At 39.9% G+C, this 22,245-nt stretch overlaps 1 protein-coding gene and 1 pseudogene across 1 annotated transcript in view; both read right to left on the reverse strand.

Annotated features, from left to right (window-relative positions):
• The window catches only part of LOC139748803 (probable glutamate receptor), a 119,218-nt gene that overhangs the window by 11,685 nt on the left and 85,288 nt on the right, over positions 1-22,245 (reverse strand). Inside the window, exon 3 of the mRNA XM_071662235.1 lies at positions 9,468-9,619. Coding sequence (XP_071518336.1) covers positions 9,468-9,619 — 152 coding nt within the window. The remainder of the gene's footprint in view (positions 1-9,467; positions 9,620-22,245) is intronic.
• The window catches only part of LOC139746934 (NADH-ubiquinone oxidoreductase chain 1-like), a 45,410-nt pseudogene continuing 33,528 nt past the window's right edge, over positions 10,364-22,245 (reverse strand).

A 22,245-nucleotide genomic window follows, 5' to 3' on the forward strand; every position in this document is an offset into this window, starting at 1 on the left:
ATATATATATATATATATATATATATATATATATATATACATATATATATATATATATATATATATATATATATATATATATATATATATATATATATATATATATATATATATATATATATATATATATATATATATATATATATATATATATATATATATATATATGTATATATATATATATATATATATATATATATATATATATATATATATATATATATATATATATATATATATATATATATATTTATATATATATATATATATATATATATATATATATATATATATATATATATATGTAGCATTTATGGATCTGGAGAAGGCATATGATAGAGTTGATAGAGATGCTCTGTGGAAGGTATTAAGAATATATGGTGTGGGAGGCAAGTTGTTAGGAAAGTGATTGGTTCTCAGTGAATGTAGGTTTGCGGCAGGGGTGTGTGATGTCTCCATGGTTGTTTAATTTGTTCATGGATGGGGTTGTGAGGGAGGTGAATGCAAGAGTTTTGGAAAGAGGGGCAAGTATGAAGTCTGTTGGGGATATGAGAGCTTGGGAAGTGAGTCAGTTGTTGTTCGCTGATGATACAGCGCTGGTGGCTGATTCATGTGAGAAACTGCAGAAGCTGGTGACTGAGTTTGGTAAAGTGTGTGAAAGAAGAAAGTTAAGAGTAAATGTGAACAAGAGCAAGGTTATTAGGTACAGTAGGGTTGAGGGTCAAGTCAATTGGGAGGTGAGTTTGAATGGAGAAAAACTGGAGGAAGTGAAGTGTTTTAGATATCTGGGAGTGGATCTGGCAGCGGATGGAACCATGGAAGCGGAAGTGGATCATAGGGTGGGGGAGGGGGCGAAAATTCTGGGAGCCTTGAAGAATGTGTGGAAGTCGAGAACATTATCTCGGAAAGCAAAAATGTGTATGTTTGAAGGAATAGTGGTTCCTACAATGTTGTATGGTTGCGAGGCGTGGGCTATGGGTAGAATTGTGAGCAGGAGGATGGATGTGCTGGAAATGAGATGTTTGAGGACAATGTGTGGTGTGAGGTGGTTTGATCGAGTAAGTAACGTAAGGGTAAGAGAGATGTGTGGAAATAAAAAGAGCGTGGTTGAGAGAGCAGAAGAGGGTGTTTTGAAATGGTTTGGGCACATGGAGAGAATGAGTGAGGAAAGATTGACCAAGAGGATATATGTGTCGGAGGTGGAGGGAACGAGAAGAGGGAGACCAAATTGGAGGTGGAAAGATGGAGAGAAAAAGATTTTGTGTGATCGTGGCCTGAACATGCAGGAGGGTGAAAGGAGGGCAAGGAATAGAGTGAATTGGAGCGATGTGGTATACCGGGGTTGACGTGCTGTCAGTGGATTGAATCAAGCCATGTGAAGCGTCTGGTGTAAACCATGGAAAGCTGTGTAGGTATTTATATTTGCGTGTGTGGACGTATGTATATACATGTGTATGGGGGTGGGTTGGGCCATTTTTTTCGTCTGTTTCCTTGCGCTACCTCGCAAACGCGGGAGACAGCGACAAAAAAAAAAATATATATATATATATATATATATATATATATATATATATATATATATATGTGAATAAGAGCAAGGTTATTAGGTACAGTAGGGTTGAGGGTCAAGTCAATTGGGAGGTGAGTTTGAATGGAGAAAAACTGGAGGAAGTGAAGTGTTTTAGATATCTGGGAGTGGATCTGGCAGCGGATGGAACCATGGAAGCGGAAGTGGTTCATAAGGTGGGGCAGGGGGCGAAAATTCTGGGGGCCTTGCAGAATGTGTGGAAGTCGAGAACATTATCTCGGAAAGCAAAAATGGGTATGTTTGAAGGAATAGTGGTTCCAACAATGTTGTATGGTTAGCGAGGCGTGGGCTATGGATAGAGTTGTGCGCAGGAGGATGGATGTGCTGGAAATGAGATGTTTGAGGACAATGTGTGGTGTGAGGTGGTTTGATCGAGTGAGTAACGTAAGGGTAAGAGAGATGTGTGGAAATAAAAAGAGCGTGGTTGAGAGAGCAGAAGAAGTTGTTTTGAAATGGTTTGGGCACATGGAGAGAATGAGTGATGAAAGATTGACCAAGAGGATATATGTGTCGGAGGTGGAGGGAACGAGGAGAAGAGGGAGACCAAATTGGAGGTGGAAAGATGGAGTGAAAAAGATTTTGTGTGATCGTGGCCTGAACATGCAGGAGGGTGAAGGGAGGGCAAGGAATAGGGTGAATTGGATCGATGTGGTTTACCGGGGTTGACGTGCTGTCAGTGGATTAAATCAGGGCATGTGAAGCGTCTGGGTTAAACCATGGAAAGCTGTGTAGGTATGTATATTTGCGTGTGTGGACGTATGTATATACATGTGTATTGGGGTGGGTTGAGCCATTTCTTTTGTCTGTTTCCTTGCACTACCTCGCAAACGCGGGAGACAGCGACAAAGAAAAAAGAAAAACATATATATATATTTATTTATTTTGCTTTGTCGCTGTCTCCCGCGTTAGCGAGGTCGCGCAAGGATACAGACGAAAATAAGGCCCAACCCTCCCTCATACACAAGTATATACATACACGTCCACACACGAAAATATACATACCTATATATCTCAATGTACACATATATCTACACTCACAGACATATACATATATACACATGTACATAATTCATACTAACGACCTTTATTTGTTCTCATCGCCACCTCGCCACACATGGAATAACAACCCCCTCCCCCTTCATGTGTGCGAGGTAGCGCTAGGAAAAGACACCAAAGGCCTCATTCGTTCACACTCAGTCTCTAGCTGTCATGTAATAATGCACCGAAACCACAGCTCCCTTTCCACATCCAGGCCCCACACAACTTTCCATGGTTTACCCCAGACGCTTCACATGCCCTGGTTCAATCCATTGACAGCACGTCGACCCCGGTATATCACATCGTTCCAATTCACTCTATTCCTTTCACGCCTTTCACTCTCCTGCATGTTCAAGCCCCGATCACTCAAAATCTTTTTTACTCCATCTTTCCACCTCCAATTTAGTCTGCCACTTCTTGTTCCCTCCACCTCTGACACATATATCCTCTTGGTCAATCTTTCCACACTGATTCTCTCCATGTGACCAAACCATTTCAAAACACCCTCTTCTGCTCTCTCAACCACACTCTTTTTATTTCCACACATCTCACTTACCCTTACATTACTTACTCGATCAAACCACCTCACATGATATATTGTCCACAAACGTCTCATTTCCAGCACATCCACCCTCCTGCGCACAACTCTATCCATAGCCCATGCCTCGCAACCATACAACATTGTTGGAACCACTATTCCTTCAAACATACCCATTTTTGTTTTCCGAGATAATGTTCTCGACTTCTAAACATTCGTCAAGGCTCCAAGACTTTTCGCCCCATCCCCCACCCTCTGATTCACTTCCGCATCCATGGTTCCATCCGCTGCCAGATCCACTCCCAGATATCTAAAACACTTTACTTCCTCCAGTTTTTCTGCATTCAAACTTACCTCCCAGTTGACTTGACCGTCAACTCTTCTGTACCTAGTAACCTTGCTCTTATGCACAGTTACTCTCAACTTTCTTTTTTCACGCACTTTATCAAACTCATTCACCAGCTTCTGCAGTTTCTTACATGAATCAGCCACCAGCGCAGTATCATCAGCGAACAACAACTGAGTCACTTCACAAGCACTCTCATCCACAACAGACTGCATACTTGCCCCTCTTTCCAAATCTCTTGCATTCACCTCATTAACAACCCATCCATAAACAAATCAAACAACCATGTAGACATCACACACCCCTGCCGCAAACCTACTTTCACTGAGAACCAATAACTTTCCTCTCTTCCTACACGTACACATGCCTAACATCCTCGATAAAAACTTTTCACTGCTTTTAACAACTTGCCTCCAACACCATATATTCTTAAAACCTTCCACAGAGTATCTCTATCAACTCTATGATATGCCTTCTCCAGATCCATAAATGCTATACACAAATCCATTTGTTTTATTAAGTATTTCTCACATACATTCTTCAAAGCAAACACCTGATCCACACATCCTCTACCACTTCTGAAACCACACTGCTCTTCCCTAATGTGATGCTCTGTACACGCCTTCACCCTCTCAGTCAATACCCTCCCATATAATTTACCAGGAATACTCAACAAACGTATACATCTGTAATTTGAGCACTCACTCTTATCCCCTTTGCCTTTGTAAAATGGCACTATGCAAGCATTCCACCAATCCTCAGGCACCTCACCATGAATAATACATACATTAAATAACCTTACCAACCAGTCAACAATACAGACACCCACTTTTTTAATAAATTCCACTGCAATACCATCCAAACCTGCTGCCTTGCCGACTTTCATCTTCCGTAAAGCTTTTACTACCTCTTCTCTTTTTACCAAATCATTGTCCCTAACCCTCTCACTTTGCACACCACCTCGACCAAAACACCGTATATCTGCCACTCTATCATCAAATACATTCAACAAACCTTCAAAATACTCACTCCATCTACTTCTCACATCACAACAACTTGTTATCACCTCCACATTAGCCCCCTGCAGTGAAGTTCCCATTTGCTCCCTTGTCTTACGCTATTTATTTCCCTCCTTCCAAAACATCTTTTTATTCTCCCTGAAATTTAATGATACTCTCTCACCCCAACTATCATTTGCCCTCTTTTTCACCTCTTGCACCTTTCTCTTGACCCCCTGTCTCTTTCTTTTATACCTCTCCCACTCATTTGCATTTTTTTCCCTGCAAAAATAATCCAAATGCCTCTCTCTTCTCTTTCACTAATAATCTTACTTCTTCATCCCACCACTCAATACCTTTTCTAATCAACCCACCTCCCACGCTTCTCATACCACAAGTATCTTTTGAGCAAGCCATCACTGCTTCCCTAAATACATCCCACTCCCCCCCCACTCCTCTAACCTCCTTTGTTCTCACCTTTTTCCATTCTGTACTCAGTCTCTCCTGTTACTTCCTCACACAAGTCTACTTCCCAAGCTCACTTACTCTCACCACTCTCTTCATCCCAAAATTCTCTCCTCTTTTCTGAAAACCCCCACAAATCTTCCCCTTCGCCTCCACAACATAATGATCAGACATCCCTCCAGTTGCACCTCTCAGCACATTAACATCCAAAAGTCTCTTTTTCGTGCGTCTATCAATTAACACGTAATCCAATAACGCTCTCTGGCCATCTCTCCTTCTTACATACGTATACTTATGTATATCTCGCTTTTTAAACCAGGTATTCCCAATCACCAGTCCTTTTTCAGCATATAAATCTACAAGATCTTCACCATTTCCATTTACAACACTGAACACTCCATGCATACCAATTATTCCCTCAAATGCCATATTACTCACCTTTGCATTCAAATCACCCATCACTACAACCCGTTCTTGTGCATCAAAACCACTAACACACTCATTCAGCTGCTCCCAAAACACTTGCCTCTCATGATCTTTCTTTTCATGCCGTAGTGCATATGCACCAATAATCACCCATCTCTCTCCATCAACTTTTAGTTTTACCCATATCAATCTAGAATTTACTTTCTTACACTCTATCACATACTCCCACCACTCCTGATTGAGGAGTAGTGCTATATATATATATATATATATATATATATATATATATATATATACATATATATATATATATATATATATATATATATATATATATATATATATATATATATATATATATATATATATATATATATATATATATATATATATATATATATATATTCATATATATATATATATATATATATATATATATATATATATATATATATATATATATATATATATATATATATATATATATATATCCCGCGTTCGCGAGGTATCACAAGGAAACAGACGAAAGAAATGGCACAACCCACCCCCATATACAATGTACACACACACACGCCCACACACGCAAATATACATACCTATACATCTCAATGTACACATATATATACACACACAGACACATACTTATATACCCATGCACAGAATTCACACTGTCTGACCCTATTCATTCCCATCGCCACCTCGCCACACTTGGAATACCATCCCCTCCCCACTCATGTGTGCGAGGAAGCACTAGGAAAAGACAACAAAGGCCCCATTCGTTCACACTCAGTCTTTAGCTGTCACGCAATAATGCCCGAAGCCACAGCTCCCTTTCCACATCCAGGCCCAACACAACTTGCCATGGTTTACCCTAGACGCTTCACATGCCCTGATTCAATCCACTGACAGAACGTCAACCCCGGTATACCACATCGATCCAATTCACTCTACTCCTTGCCCTCCTTTCACCCTCCTGCATGCTCAGGCCCCGATCGCTCAAAATCTTTTTCACTCCATCTTTCCACCTCCAATTTGGTCTCCCACTTCTCCTCGTTCCCTCCACCTCCGACATATATATCCCTTTGGTCAATCTTTCCTCACTCATTCTCTCCATGTGCCCAAACCATTTCAAAACACCCCCTTCTGCTCTCTCAACCACGCTCTTTTTATTTCCACACATCTCTCTTACCCTTACCTTACTTACTCGATCAAACCACCTCACACCACACATTGTCCTCAAAAATCTCATTTCCAGCACATCCACCCTCCTGCGCATAACTCTATCCTTAGCCCACGCCTCGCAACCATACAACATTGTTGGAACCACTATTCCTTCAAACATACCCATTTTTGCTTTCCGAAATAATGTTCTCGACTTCCACACATTCTCCAAGGCTTCCAGGATTTTCGCCCCCTCCCCCACCCTATGATTCATTTATGCTTCCATGGTTCCATCCGCTGCCAGATCCACTCCCAGGTATCCAAAACACTTTACTTCCTCCAGTTTTTCTCCATTCAAACTTACCTCCCAATTGACTTGACCCTCAACCCTACTTTGCCCAATAAACTTCCTCTTATTCACATTTACTCTTAGCTTTCTTCTTTCACACACTTTACCAAACTCAGTCACCAACTTCTGCAGTTTCTCACATGAATCAGCCACCAGCGCTGTATCATCAGCGAACAACAACTGACTCACTTCCCAAGCTCTCTCATCCACAACAGACTTCATACTTGCCCCTCTTTCCAAAACTAATGTATTCACCTCCCTAACACCCCCATCCATAAACAAATTAAACAACCATGAAGACATCACAAACCCCTGCCGAAAACCTACATTCACTGAGAACCAATCACTTTCCTCTCTTCCTACACATACACATGCCTAACATCCTCGATAAAAACTTTTCACTGCTTCTAACAACTTGCCTCCTACACCATATATTCTTAATACCTTCCACAGAGCATCTCTATCAACTCTATCATATGCCTTCTCCAGATCCATAAATGCTACATACAAATCCATTTGCTTTTCTAAGTATTTCTCACATACATTCTTGAAAGCAAACACCTGATCCACACATCCTCTACCACTTCTGAAACCACACTGTTCTTCCCCAATCTGATGCTCTGTACATTCCTTCACCCTCTCAATCAATACCTTCCCATATAATTTACCAGGAATACTCAACAAACTTATACCTCTGTAATTTGAGCACTCACTCTTATCCCCTTTGCCTTTGTACAATTGCACTATGCACGCATTCCGCCAATCCTCAGGCACCTCACCATGAGTCATACATACATTAAATAACCTTAACAACCAGGCAACAATACAGTCACCCCCTTTTTTAAGAAATTCCACTGAAAGACCATCCAAACCTGCTGCTTTGCCGTCTTTCATCTTCTGCAAAGCTCTTACTACCTCTTCTCTGTTTCCCAAATCATTTTCCATAACCCTCTCATTTTGCACACCATCTCGAGCAAAACACACTATATCTGCCACTCTATCATCAAACACATTCAAAAACATTCAAAATATTCACTCCATCTCCTTCTCACATCACCACTACTTGTTATCACCTCCCCATTTGCGCCCTTCACTGAAGTTATCATTTGCTCCCTTGTCTTACGCACTTTATTTACCTCCTTCTAGAACATCTTTTTATTCTCCCTGAAATTCAATGATACTCTCTCACCCCAACGCTCATTTGCCCTCTTCTTCACCTCTTGCACCTTTCTCTTGACCTCCTGTCTCTTTCTTTTATACATCTCCCACTCAATTGGATTTTTTCCCTTTTAAAATCCTCCAAATGCCTCTCTCTTCTCTTTCACTAATAATATTACTTCTTCATTCCACCACTCACTACCTTTTCTAATCAACCCGCCTCCCACGCTTCTCATGCCACAAGCATCTTTTGCGCAAGCCATCACTGCTTCCATAAATACATCCCATTCCTCCCCCACTCCCCTTACCTCCTTTGTTCTCACCTTTTTCCATTCTGTACTCAGTCTCTCCTGGTACTTCCTCATACAAGTCTCCTTCCGCAGCTCATTTACTCTCACCACTCTCTTCACCCCAACATTCTCTCTTCTTTTCTGAAAACCCCCACAAATCTTCACCTTTGCTTCCACAAGATAATGATCAGACATCCCTCCAGTTGCACCACTCAGCACATTAACATCCAAAAGTCTCTCTTTCGCGCGTCTATCAATTAACACGTAATCCAATAACGCTCTCTGTCCATCTCTCTTACTTACATACGTATACTTATGTATATCTCGCTTTTTAAACCAGGTATTCCCAATCACCAGTCCTTTTTCAGCACATAAATCTACAAGCTCTTCACCATTTCCATTTACAACACTGAACACTCCATGTATACCAATTATTCCCTCAACTGCCACATTACTCACCTTTGTATTCAAATCACCCATCACTATAACCCGGTCTCGTGCATCAAAACCACTAACACACTCATTCAGCTGCTCCCAAAACACTTGCCTCTCATGATCTTTCTTCTCATGCCAAGGTGCATATGCACCAAAAATCACCCACCTCTCTTCATCAATTTTCATTTTTACCCATATAATTTAGAATTTACTTTGTTACACTCTATCACATACTCCCACAACTCCTGATTCAGGAGTAGTGCTACTCCTTCCCTTGCTTTTGTCCTCTCACTAACCCCTGACTTTACTACCAAGACCTTCCCAAACCACTCTTCCCCTTTACCCTTTAGCTTCGTTTCACTCAGAGTCAAAACATCCAGGTTCCTTTCCTCAAACATACTACCTATCTCTCCTTTTTTCTCATCGTGTTTACATCCACACATTTAGACACCCAATCTGAGCCTTCGAGGAGGATAAGCACTCCTCGCGTGACTCCTTCTTCTGTTTCCCCTTTTAGAAAGTTAAAATACAAGGAGGGGAGGGTTTCCGGCCCCCCGCTCCCGTCCCCTTTAGTCGCCGTCTACGACACGTGAGGAATGCGTGAGAAGTATTCTTAATCCCCTCTCCCCAGGGATAAGTAAGATAGTAGCTTAAATTCTTTTTTTTTAAACTTACCTCAGTTCTGTAAGGAGCTGTTAGGGATATAACTTGCAAGAAGTATTGCGTAATAAACAAGTTGGCAAGCCCTATATCAACTTCATGCCTTTGTAGGTGTCCCATCAGTCCATACCAAGAACCATTTTCATACATTCCACCCCAAGTCTCACCTGAAATATTAAGATACTTACATATCCTTCGTCCTTAAGCAACGTGCTACAGTGAGATGGTATATTCAGTTTAAGGTATGTATCATATCAGGTAAAGTATATGTAGCATCTATTAAGTATTTCATACTTGGAAAGGTGTTGTAGAAATAGACTGCAACTGCAGTTTTCCGAAGTCATTTGGTTTAGCATGAAACCAAATACTGTTGAGTTGCCATAAACAGCTTACTACAGACAGCACAGCACTCACTGGCATTTAGACATCAGCGCTGGATTTATTCTCACATCAAAAGATAGATACCTTTAAGATATACCAAGTGGTACAGATACTGACCCTGTATAATGTATTAATTTCTGAGATGAGAGTTATGAAAACAAAATGGTGAAACTTCCTGCTGCCTCCACCGATGCCAACAGAAAGGTGTTGAGTTGTATAGTGAAAAGGACTAGTGATTGAGAATATCTTGTTTGAAAAAAAAAAAAATGGCATACGTAAATATGCGTATGTGAATAGGATAGATTGTCATACTAATTGAAAGGCACGTAAAAGAGAGACTTATGAATATGAACGTGCTGAGATGGCCAGCTGGTGAGAAGTCTGAACATTACCTTTTGGAGGCCAGGGAGATGATTTGTAAAGGTTTTTGGAAAAGATGAACAGTATGAGTGAGTGGAGAGTGGTGAGAGAAAATGAGATTGGAAAAGAGACCTGTATTTAAAAAATACCAGATGAGGAATGGTAGATAGTTAGGGAAGCATGACTGGCATGTGCCATATAGGCATGTGGAATTCGTGAGATGGGAGCTGGGTAGATTAGAAAGGGAAGTGTGAGTCATTTGAAAAAGTGAAGTTGCTAATTAAAGAGAAAAGAGAGGTATAAAGGCGGTACGTACAGGGAGGGAGTGCAAATGATTGGCAGATATGTAAACTAAAGCGGCAATATATCAAGGGAAAGGTACAAGTGTTTAAAAATAGGACAGGTGAAAGTCGAGGAGATCAAATATCAGTAAACTTTAGGGAAAATAAGTTGATGTTTTGGAAGGAGCTTAATAATGGTCGAAAAACAAGACAGCAAATGGGAATATAGGTGAGGAGGGCAAATAGGGAAGTTGTAACAGATAGTGTTGAATTGAGGAAGAGATGGAGTGAGTATTTTGAAGGCCTGTTGAATGTGTTTGTTGAAAGGACAGCAGATGTAGGGTGCTTGGCTCGCATGATAATCTAAGTGAGAGAGTCACAGAGAGTGGTTTGGTGAAGCGAAAAGAGGTGGTGAAAGCCTTACAATAGATTTAATGTAGTACCACGGCTGGAATGGATGGTATTGTAGTTGAATCTCTTGAGAAAGGGGATGATTATATTCGTTGGGATATTTATTATGAACAGGAGTCTTGGCGAAATGCCTGACGATTGGCAGAATGCATGTATGATGCCAGTGTATAAAGGCAAAGGGCATAAAACTGCGTGTTCAAACCACGGGTGTATAAGCTTGTTGAGAGTACTTGGTAAGTTGTGTGGGAGAGTAATGTTTGAGTGGGGTGAAGGCATGTACAGAACATCAGATTAAGAAGGAACAGTACGTTTTCAGGAATGATAGATATGTGCATCAAGTGTTTATTTTAGCGAATGTATGAATGAATAATTAGAGAAACAGAAGGATTTGTGTGTGACATTTATGAGTCTGAAAGAAGCATACAATAGGATTTATAGAGATGGTTTGTGAAAGGTCTTAAGGATACTATACCTGAGAGGAAAGCTCTTAGAAGTAGTGAGATGTTTTTAACAAGGATGCGAGACATGTGTGCGATTAGGCTGAAAAAAGGAGATTGGATGGATCCAAATAAAGACTGGTATAAGGCAGGGATGTTTGATGTCTCCATGGCTGTTTAGTTTGTTGTTCATGGATGGGGTGGTGAGGGACGCAAATGTCAGTTTTGGAGAGAGGGATGAGTCTGTAGTCTGTAGGGGATGAGTGGGCTTGGGAAAAGTCAGTTGTTGTTCGCTGATGATACAGCACTGGGGACAGAATCGAGTAGGAAACTGAAGAAGATGATGAAACACTTTTGAAGAGTGTGTGAAAGGAGGAAGTTACGTTTAGATATCAATAAAAGCAAGGTTACTAGGTTTAGCAGGGTTGAGGGATAGGTTAGTCGGGATTTGACTTTGAATATAGAAAAATTGAAGGAAGTATGTGAAATATTTTAGGTACCTGAGAGTGGACATGACAGCAAATGGAACCATGGAAGCGGAAGTGAGTCTTAGGGTGTGGGAGGGAGTGAAGGTTATGAGAGCACTAAAGAATGTGTGAAAAGAGAGGTCGTTTTCGGGGAAGGAAAAATTGGGTAAGTTTGAAGAAATCGTGGTACCAACGGTGCTTTTAGCAGCTTACCGCCTTATTCAAAGTATATCCATTAACGCTATCATATACAAAAATCCATCCGTTTTTCTAACATTGAATATCTTTACCGACCAATCAACAACACAGTCACCCTGTCTTTTAAGAAATTCAATTGCAATATCATCCACTCCAGGCGCCTTGCTGCATTTCATCTGCAAAGCTTTCTCCATTACTTTCTATGGCTCTTACTTTGCATATCACCTCGACCAAAACACCTCACAACTACCACCCTATCATCAGACACATTAAACAATTCCTCGAGATAATTACTCCATGACCTCACTGCATCACTACCTGCTATCACTTCCTCTTTGTCCCCTCAACCGATGTTTCCATTTGTTCTCTTGTCTTTTGCACACTATTTACCTCTTTCCAAAACATCTTTCTATTATCCCTAAAGTTTAATGATAATGTCTCACACCAATCCTCATTCACCCTTATTTGCAGTCCCTTCATCTTCCTCTTGAGATCCTGCCGCTTTCTCTTATGCATCTCCCGGTCATTTCCACTTCTTTCCTGTTAGTTCCGCCCAAAGGCCTTCCTTTTCTCTTTCAATAGACACTTTACTTCTTCATCCTACCATTCATTACTCTTTCTAGTCTTCCCATCTCCCACCAATCGCATGTCACTTGCTCCTCTTACACAAACAATCACCGCTTCATTAATAACTTCCATTCCACATCTACTATCCTCACTTCATTTACTCTCACCTTTTACCATTCTACACTCAACTTATGCTACTATTTCCTCCCACCAGTATGCTTTCCAACCTCACTTACTCTCTCAAACATCTACTCCTTGGCATTATTTCATCTTTTTCGAAAACCTCCACAAATATTTACCCAAGCTTCCAAGAGATGGGATAGCACATCACACCAGTTACCATTGTAAGAATTTTTACATGCAAAAGTCTACTTTTATATGTCTATCAATTGATAACAATCGCTGACCATATCCCTCAACTCATATATGTATACTTGTGTATATAAAAAAGTATTCCAATCATCATTCTTTTTTTACATGAAACTCCACAAGCCCTCCACCATTTCCTTTCAATTTACAAAGTACCCAATGCACACCATTTAACCTATTTCATATATTCTCTTTCATTTGAGATTTTCTTTCTCTCCAGGACTCTGTCATCTACACTTGCCATTACGCTAACGCGGAAAAGCGTCAACCTGTATGAAAAAAAAGGATATATATATATATATATATATATATATATATATATATATATATATATATATATATATATATATATATATATATATATATATATATATATATATATATATTATCCCTGGGGATAGGGGATTAAGAATACTTCCCACGTATTCCCTGCGTGTCGTAGAAGGCGACTAAAAGGGGAGGGAGCGGGGGGCTGCAAATCCTCCCGTCTCGGTTTTTTTTTTTTTTTTTTTTCAATTTTCCAAAAGAAGGAACAGAGAATTGGGCCAGGTGAGGATATTCCCTCAAAGGCCCAGTCCTCTGTTCTTAACGCTACCTCGCTAATGCGGGAAATGGCGAATAGTTTGAAAGAAAGAAAGATATATATATATATATATATATATATATATATATATATATATATATATATATATATATATATATATATATATATATATATATATATATATATATATACATATATATATATATATATATATATATATATATATATATATATATATATATATATATATATATATATATATATATATATATATATATATATATACATATGTATTTATATATATATATATATATATATATATATATATATATATATATATATATATATATATATATATATATATATATATATATATATATATATATATATATATATATATATATATATATATATATATATACATATTTATATATATATATATATATATATATATATATATATATATATATATATATATATATATATATATATATATATATATATATTTTTTTTTTTTTTTTTGCTTTGTCGCTGTCTCACGCGTTTGCGAGGTAGCGCAAGAAAACAGACGAAAGAAATGGCTCAACCCACCCCCATTTACATGTATATACATACGTCCACACACGAAAATATACATAACTACACAGCTTTCCATGGTTTACCCCAGACGCTTCATATGCCCTGATTCAATCCATTGACAGCACGTCAACCCCGGTATACCATATCGATCCAATTCACTCTATTTCTTACCCTCCTTTCACACTCCTGTATGTTCAGGCCCCGATAACACAAAATCTTTTTCACTCCATCTTTCCACCTCCAATTTGGTCTCCCACTTCTCTTCTTTCCCTCCACCTCAGACACATATATCCTCTTGGTCAATCTTTCCTCACTCATTCTCTCCATGTGCCCAAACCATTTCAAAACACCCTCCTCTGCTCTCTCAACCATGTTCTTATTATTTCCACATATCTCTCTTACCCTTACGTTACTTACTCGATCAAACCACCTCACACCAGACATTGTCCTCAAACATCTCATTTCCAGCACATCCATCCTCCTGCGCACAACTCTATCCATAGCCCACGCCTCGTAACCATACAACATTGTTGGAACAATTATTCCTTCAAACATACCCATTTTTGCTTTCCGAGATAATGTTGTCGACTTCCACACATTCTTCAAGGCTCCCAGGATTTTCGCCCCCTCCCCCACCCTATGATCCACTTCGGCTTCAATGGTTCCATCCGCTGCCAGATCCACTCCCATATATCTAAAACGCTTTACTTCCTCCAGTTTTTCTAAATTAAAACTTACTTCCCAATTGACTTGACCCTCAACCCTACTGTTCCTAATTACCTTGCTCTTATTCACATTTACTCTTAACTTTCTTCTTTCACACACTTTACCAAACTCAGTCACCAGCTTCTACAGTTTCTCACATGAATCAGCCACCAGCGCTGTATCATCAGCGAATAACAACTGACACTTCCCAAGCTCTCTCATCCCCAACAGACTTCATACTTGCCCCTCTTTCCAAAACTCTTGCATTCACCTCCCTAACAACCCCATCCAAAACAAATTAAACAACCATGGAGACATCACACACCCCTGCCGCAAACCTATATTCACTGAGAACCAATCACTTTCCTCTCTTCCTACACGTACAAATGCCTTACATCCTCGATAAAAACTTTCACTGCTTCTAACAACTTGCCTCCCACACCATACATATATTTTCTTTTTTATTTTTTATTATACTTTGTCGCTATCTCCCGCGTTTGCGAGGTAACGCAAGGAAACAGACGAAAGAAATGGCCCAACCCCCCCCCCCATACACATGTATATACATACGTCCACACACGCAAATATACATACCTACACAGCTTTCCATGGTTTACCCAAACGCTTCACATGCCATGATTCAATCCACTGACAGCACGTCAACCCCGGTATACAACATCGCTCCAATTCACTCTATTCCTTGCCCTCCTTTCACCCTCCTGCATGTTCAGGCCCCGATCACACCAAATCTTTTTCACTCCATCTTTCCACCTCCAATTTGGTCTCCCTCTTCTCCTCGTTCCCTCCACCTCCGACACATATATCCTCTTGGTCAATCTTTCCTCACTCATTCTCTCCATGTGCCCAAACCACTTCAAAACACCCTCTTCTGCTCTCTCAACCACGCTCTTTTTATTTCCACACATCTCTCTTACCCTTACGTTACTCACTCGATCAAACCACCTCACACCACACATTGTCCTCAAACATCTCATTTCCAGCACATCCATCCTCCTGCGCACAACTCTATCCATAGCCCACGCCTCGCAACAATACAACATTGTTGGAACCACTATTACTTCAAACATACCCATTTTTGCTCTCCGAGATAATGTTCTCGACTTCCACACATTCTTCAAGGCCCCCAGAATTTTCGCCCCCTCCCCCACCCTATGATCCACTTCCGCTTCCGTGGTTCCATCCGCTGCCAGATCCACTCCCAGATATCTAAAACACTTCACTTCCTCTAGTTTTTCTCCATTCAAACTCACCTCCCAATTGACTTGACCCTCAACCCTACTGTACCTAATAACCTTGCTCTTATTCACATTTACTATTAACTTTCTTCTTCCACACACTTTACCATACTCAGTCACCAGCTTCTGCAGTTTCTCACATGAATCAGCCACCAGCGCTGTATCATCAGCGAACAACAACTGACTCACTTCCCAAGCTCTCTCATTCCCAACAGACTTCATACTTGCCCCTCTTTCCAAAACTCTTGCATTTACCTCCCTAACAACCCCATCCATAAACAAATTAAACAACCATGGAGACATCACACACCCCTGCCGCAAACCTACATTCACTGAGAACCAATCACTTTCCTCTCTTGCTACATGTACACATGCCTTACATCATCGATAAAAACTTTTCACTGCTTCTAACAACTTTATTCCCACACCATATACTCTTAATACCTTCCACAGAGCATCTCTATCAACTCTATCATATGCCTTCTCCAGATCCATGAATGCTACATACAAATCCATTTGCTTTTCTAAGTATTTCTCACATACATTCTTCAAAGCAAACACCTGATCCACACATCCTCTACCACTTCTGAAACCACACTGATCTTCCCCAATCTGATGCTCTGTACATGCCTTAACCCTCTCAATCAATACCCTCCCATATAATTTACCAAGAATACTCAACAAACTTATACCTCTGTAATTTGAGCACTCACTCTTATCCCCTTTCCCTTTGTACAATGGCACTATGCACGCATTCCGCCAATCCTCAGGCACCTCACCATGAGTCATACATACATTAAATAACCTTACCAACCAGTCAACAATACAGTCACCCCCTTTTTTGATAAATTCCACGGCAATACCATCCAACCCTGCTGCCTTGCTGGCTTTCATCTTCCGCAAAGCTTTCACTACCTCTTCTCTGTTTACCAAATCATTTTCCCTAACCCTCTCACTTTGCACACCACCTCGACCAAAACACCATATATCTGCCACTCTATCATCAAACACATTCAACAAACCTTCAAAATACTCACTCCATCTCCTTCTCACATCACCACTACTTGTTATCACCTCCCCATTTGCGCCCTTCACTGAAGTTCCCATTTGCTCCCTTGTCTTACGCACTTTATTTACCTCTTTCGAGAACATCTTTTTATTCTCCCTAAAATCTAATGATACTCTCTCACCCCAACTCTCATTTGCCCTTTTTTTCACCTCTTGAACCTTTCTCTTGACCTCCTGTCTCTTTCTTTTATACATCTCCCACTCAATTGCATTTTTTCCCTGCAAAAATCGTCCAATGCCTCTCTCTTCTCTTTCACTAATACTCTTACTTCTTCATCCCACCACTCACTCCCCTTTCTAATCAACACACCTCCCACTCTTCTCATGCCACAAGCATCTTTTGCGCAATCCATTACTGATTCCCTAAATACATCCCATTCCTCCCCCACTCCCCTTACTTCCATTGTTCTCACCTTTTTCCATTCTGTACTCAGTCTCTGCTGGTACTTCCTCACACAGGTCTCCTTCCCAAGCTCACTTACTCTCACCACCCTCTTCACCCCATATATATATATATATATTTTTTTTTTTTTTTTTTTTTTTATACTTTGTCGCTGTCTCCCGCGTTTGCGAGGTAGCGCAAGGAAACAGACGAAAGAAATGGCCCAACCCCCCCCCCATACACATGTACATACACACGTCCACACACGCAAATATACATACCTACACAGCTTTCCATGGTTTACCCCAGACGCTTCACATGCCTTGATTCACTCCACTGACAGAACGTCAACCCCTGTATACCACATCGCTCCAATTCACTCTATTCCTTGCCCTCCTTTCACCCTCCTGCATGTTCAGGCCCCGATCACACAAAATCTTTTTCACTCCATCTTTCCACCTCCAATTTGGTCTCCCTCTTCTCCTCGTTCCCTCCACCTCCGACACATATATCCTCTTGGTCAATCTTTCCTCACTCATTCTCTCCATGTGCCCAAACCATTTCAAAACACCCTCTTCTGCTCTCTCAACCACGCTCTTTTTATTTCCACACATCTCTCTTACCCTTACGTTACTTACTCGATCAAACCACCTCACACCACACATTGTCCTCAAACATCTCATTTCCAGCACATCCATCCTCCTGCGCACAACTCTATCCATAGCCCACGCCTCGCAACCATACAACATTGTTGGAACCACTATTCCTTCAAACATACCCATTTTTGCTTTCCGAGATAATGTTCTCGACTTCCACACATTTTTCAAGGCTCCCAAAATTTTCGCCCCCTCCCCCACCCTATGATCCACTTCCGCTTCCATGGTTCCATCCGCTGACAGATCCACTCCCAGATATCTAAAACACTTCACTTCCTCCAGTTTTTCTCCATTCAAACTCACCTCCCAATTGACTTGACCCTCAACCCTACTGTACCTAATAACCTTGCTCTTATTCACATTTACTCTTAACTTTCTTCTTCCACACACTTTACCAAACTCAGTCACCAGCTTCTGCAGTTTCTCACATGAATCAGCCACCAGCGCTGTATCATCAGCGAACAACAACTGACTCACTTCCCAAGCTCTCTCATCCCCAACAGACTTCATACTTGCCCCTCTTTCCAGGACTCTTGCATTTACCTCCCTAACAACCCCATCCATAAACAAATTAAACAACCATGGAGACATCACACACCCCTGCCGCAAACCTACATTCACTGAGAACCAATCACTTTCCTCTCTTCCTACACGTACACATGCCTTACATCCTCGATAAAAACTTTTCACTGCTTCTAACAACTTGCCTCCCACACCATATATTCTTAATACCTTCCACAGAGCATCTCTATCAACTCTATCATATGCCTTCTCCAGATCCATAAATGCTACATACAAATCCATTTGCTTTTCTAAGTATTTCTCACATACATTCTTCAAAGCAAACACCTGATCCACACATCCTCTACCACTTCTGAAACCGCACTGCTCTTCCCCAATCTGATGCTCTGTACATGCCTTCACCCTCTCAATCAATACCCTCCCATATAATTTACCAGGAATACTCAACAAACTTATACCTCTGTAATTTGAGCACTCACTCTTATCCCCTTTGCCTTTGTACAATGGCACTATGCACGCATTCCGCCAATCCTCAGGCACCTCACCATGAGTCATACATACATTAAATAACCTTACCAACCAGTCAACAATACAGTCACCCCCTTTTTTAATAAATTCCACTGCAATACCATCCAAACCTGCTGCCTTGCCGGCTTTCATCTTCCGCAAAGCTTTTACTACCTCTTCTCTGTTTACCAAATCATTTTCCCTAACCCTCTCACTTTGCACACCACCTCGACCAAAACACCCTATATCTGCCACTCTGTCATCAGACACATTCAACAATACTTTGTCGCTGTGTCCCGCGTTTGCGAGGTAGCGCAAGGAAACAGACGAAAGAAATGGCCCAACCCCCCCTCCCATACACATGTATATACAATACGTCCACACACGCAAATATACATACCTACACAGCTTTCCATGGTTTACCCCAGACGCTTCACATGCCTTGATTCAATCCACTGACAGCACGTCAACCCCGGTATACCACATCGATCCAATTCACTCTATTCCTTGCCCTCCTTTCACACTCCTGCATGTTCAACCCCCGATCACACCAAATCTTTTTCACTCCATCTTTCCATCTCCAATTTGGTCTCCCACTTCTCTTCGTTCCCTCCACCTCCGACACATAGATAGTCTTGGTCAATCTTTCCTCACTCATTCTCTCCACGTGCCCAAACCATTTCAAAACACCCTCTTCTGCTCTCTCAACCACGCTCTTTTTATTCCACACATCTCTCTTACCCCTACGTTACTTACTCGATCAAACCACCTCACACCACATATTGTCCTCAAACATCTCATTTCCAGCACATCCATCCTCCTGCGCACAACTCTATCCATAGCCCACGCCTCGCAACCATACAACATTGTTGGAACCACTATTCTTTCAAACATACCCATTTTTGCTTTCCGAGATAATGTTCTCGATTTCCAGGATATATATATATATATATATATATATATATATATTTTTTTTTTTTTTTTTTTTTTTTTTTTTTTTTTTATACTTTGTCGCTGTCTCCCGCGTTTGCGAGGTAGCGCAAGGAAACAGACGAAAGAAATGGCCCAACCCCCCCCCATACACATGTACATACGTCCACACACGCAAATATACATACCTACACAGCTTTCCATGGTTTACCCCAGACGCTTCACATGCCTTGATTCAATCCACTGACAGCACGTCAACCCCTGTATACCACATCGCTCCAATTCACTCTATTCCTTGCCCTCCTTTCACCCTCCTGCATGTTCAGGCCCCGATCACACAAAATCTTTTTCACTCCATCTTTCCACCTCCAATTTGGTCTCCCTCTTCTCCTCGTTCCCTCCACCTCCGACACATATATCCTCTTGGTCAATCTTTCCTCACTCATTCTCTCCATGTGCCCAAACCATTTCAAAACACCCTCTTCTGCTCTCTCAACCACGCTCTTTTTATTTCCACACATCTCTCTTACCCTTACGTTACTCACTCGCTCAAACCACCTCACACCACACATTGTCCTCAAACATCTCATTTCCAGCACATCCATCCTCCTGCGCACATCTCTATCCATAGCCCACGCCTCGCAACCATACAACATTGTTGGAACCACTATTCCTTCAAACATACCCATTTTTGCTTTCCGAGATAATGTTCTCGACTTCCACACATTTTTCAAGGCTCCCAAAATTTTCGCCCCCTCCCCCACCCTATGATCCACTTCCGCTTCCATGGTTCCATCCGCTGACAGATCCACTCCCAGATATCTAAAACACTTCACTTCCTCCAGTTTTTCTCCATTCAAACTCACCTCCCAATTGACTTGACCCTCACCCCTACTGTACCTAATAACCTTGCTCTTATTCACATTTACTCTTAACTTTCTTCTTCCACACACTTTTCCAACCTCAGTCACCAGCTTCTGCAGTTTCTCACATGAATCAGCCACCAGCGCTGTATTATCAGCGAACAACAACTGACTCACTTCCCAAGCTCTCTCATCCCCAACAGACTTCATACTTGCCCCTCTTTCCAAAACTCTTGCATTTACCTCCCTAACAACCCCATCCATAAACATATTAAACAACCATTGAGACATCACACACTCCTGCCGCAGACCTATATTCACTGAGAACCAATTACTTTCCTCTCTTCCTACACGTACACATGCCTTACATCCTCGATAAAAACTTTTCACTGCTTCTAACAACTTTCCTCCCACACCATATATTCTTAATACCTTCCACAGAGCATCTCTATCAACTCTATCATATGCCTTCTCCAAATCCATAAATGCTACATACAAATCCATTTGCTTTTCTAAGTATTTCTCACATATATATATATATATATATATATATATATATATATATATATGTAAATATATATATATATATATATATATATATATATATATATATATATATATATACATATATATATATATATATATATATATATATATATATATATATATATATATATATATATATATATATATATATATATATATATATATATATATATATATATATATATATATATATATATATAAACATATATATACATATATATATATATATATATATATATATATATATATATATATATATATATATATATATATATATATATATATATATATATATATATATATATATATATATATATATATATATATATATATATATATATATATATATATATATATATATATATATATATATATATATATATATATATATATATATATATATATATCCTGGGGATAGGGGAGAAACAATACTTCCCACGTATTCCCTGCTTGTCGCAGAAGGGGACTAAAAGGGAAGAGAGCGAGGGGCTGGAAATCCTCCACTCTCATTTTTTTTTAATTTTCCAAAAGAACTAACAGAGGAGGGGACCAGGTGAGGATACTCCCTGAAAGGCCCAGTCCTGTGCTCTTAACGCTACCTCGCTAATACGGGAAATGGCGAATAGTAAGAAAGAAAGAAAGAAATGTATATATACATGTATATATATATACATATATATATATATATATATATATATATATATATATATATATATATATATATATATATATATATATATATATATATATATATATATATATAT

Source organism: Panulirus ornatus, chromosome 5, assembly GCF_036320965.1.
Source record: "Panulirus ornatus isolate Po-2019 chromosome 5, ASM3632096v1, whole genome shotgun sequence".
NCBI lineage: Eukaryota > Metazoa > Arthropoda > Malacostraca > Decapoda > Palinuridae > Panulirus > Panulirus ornatus.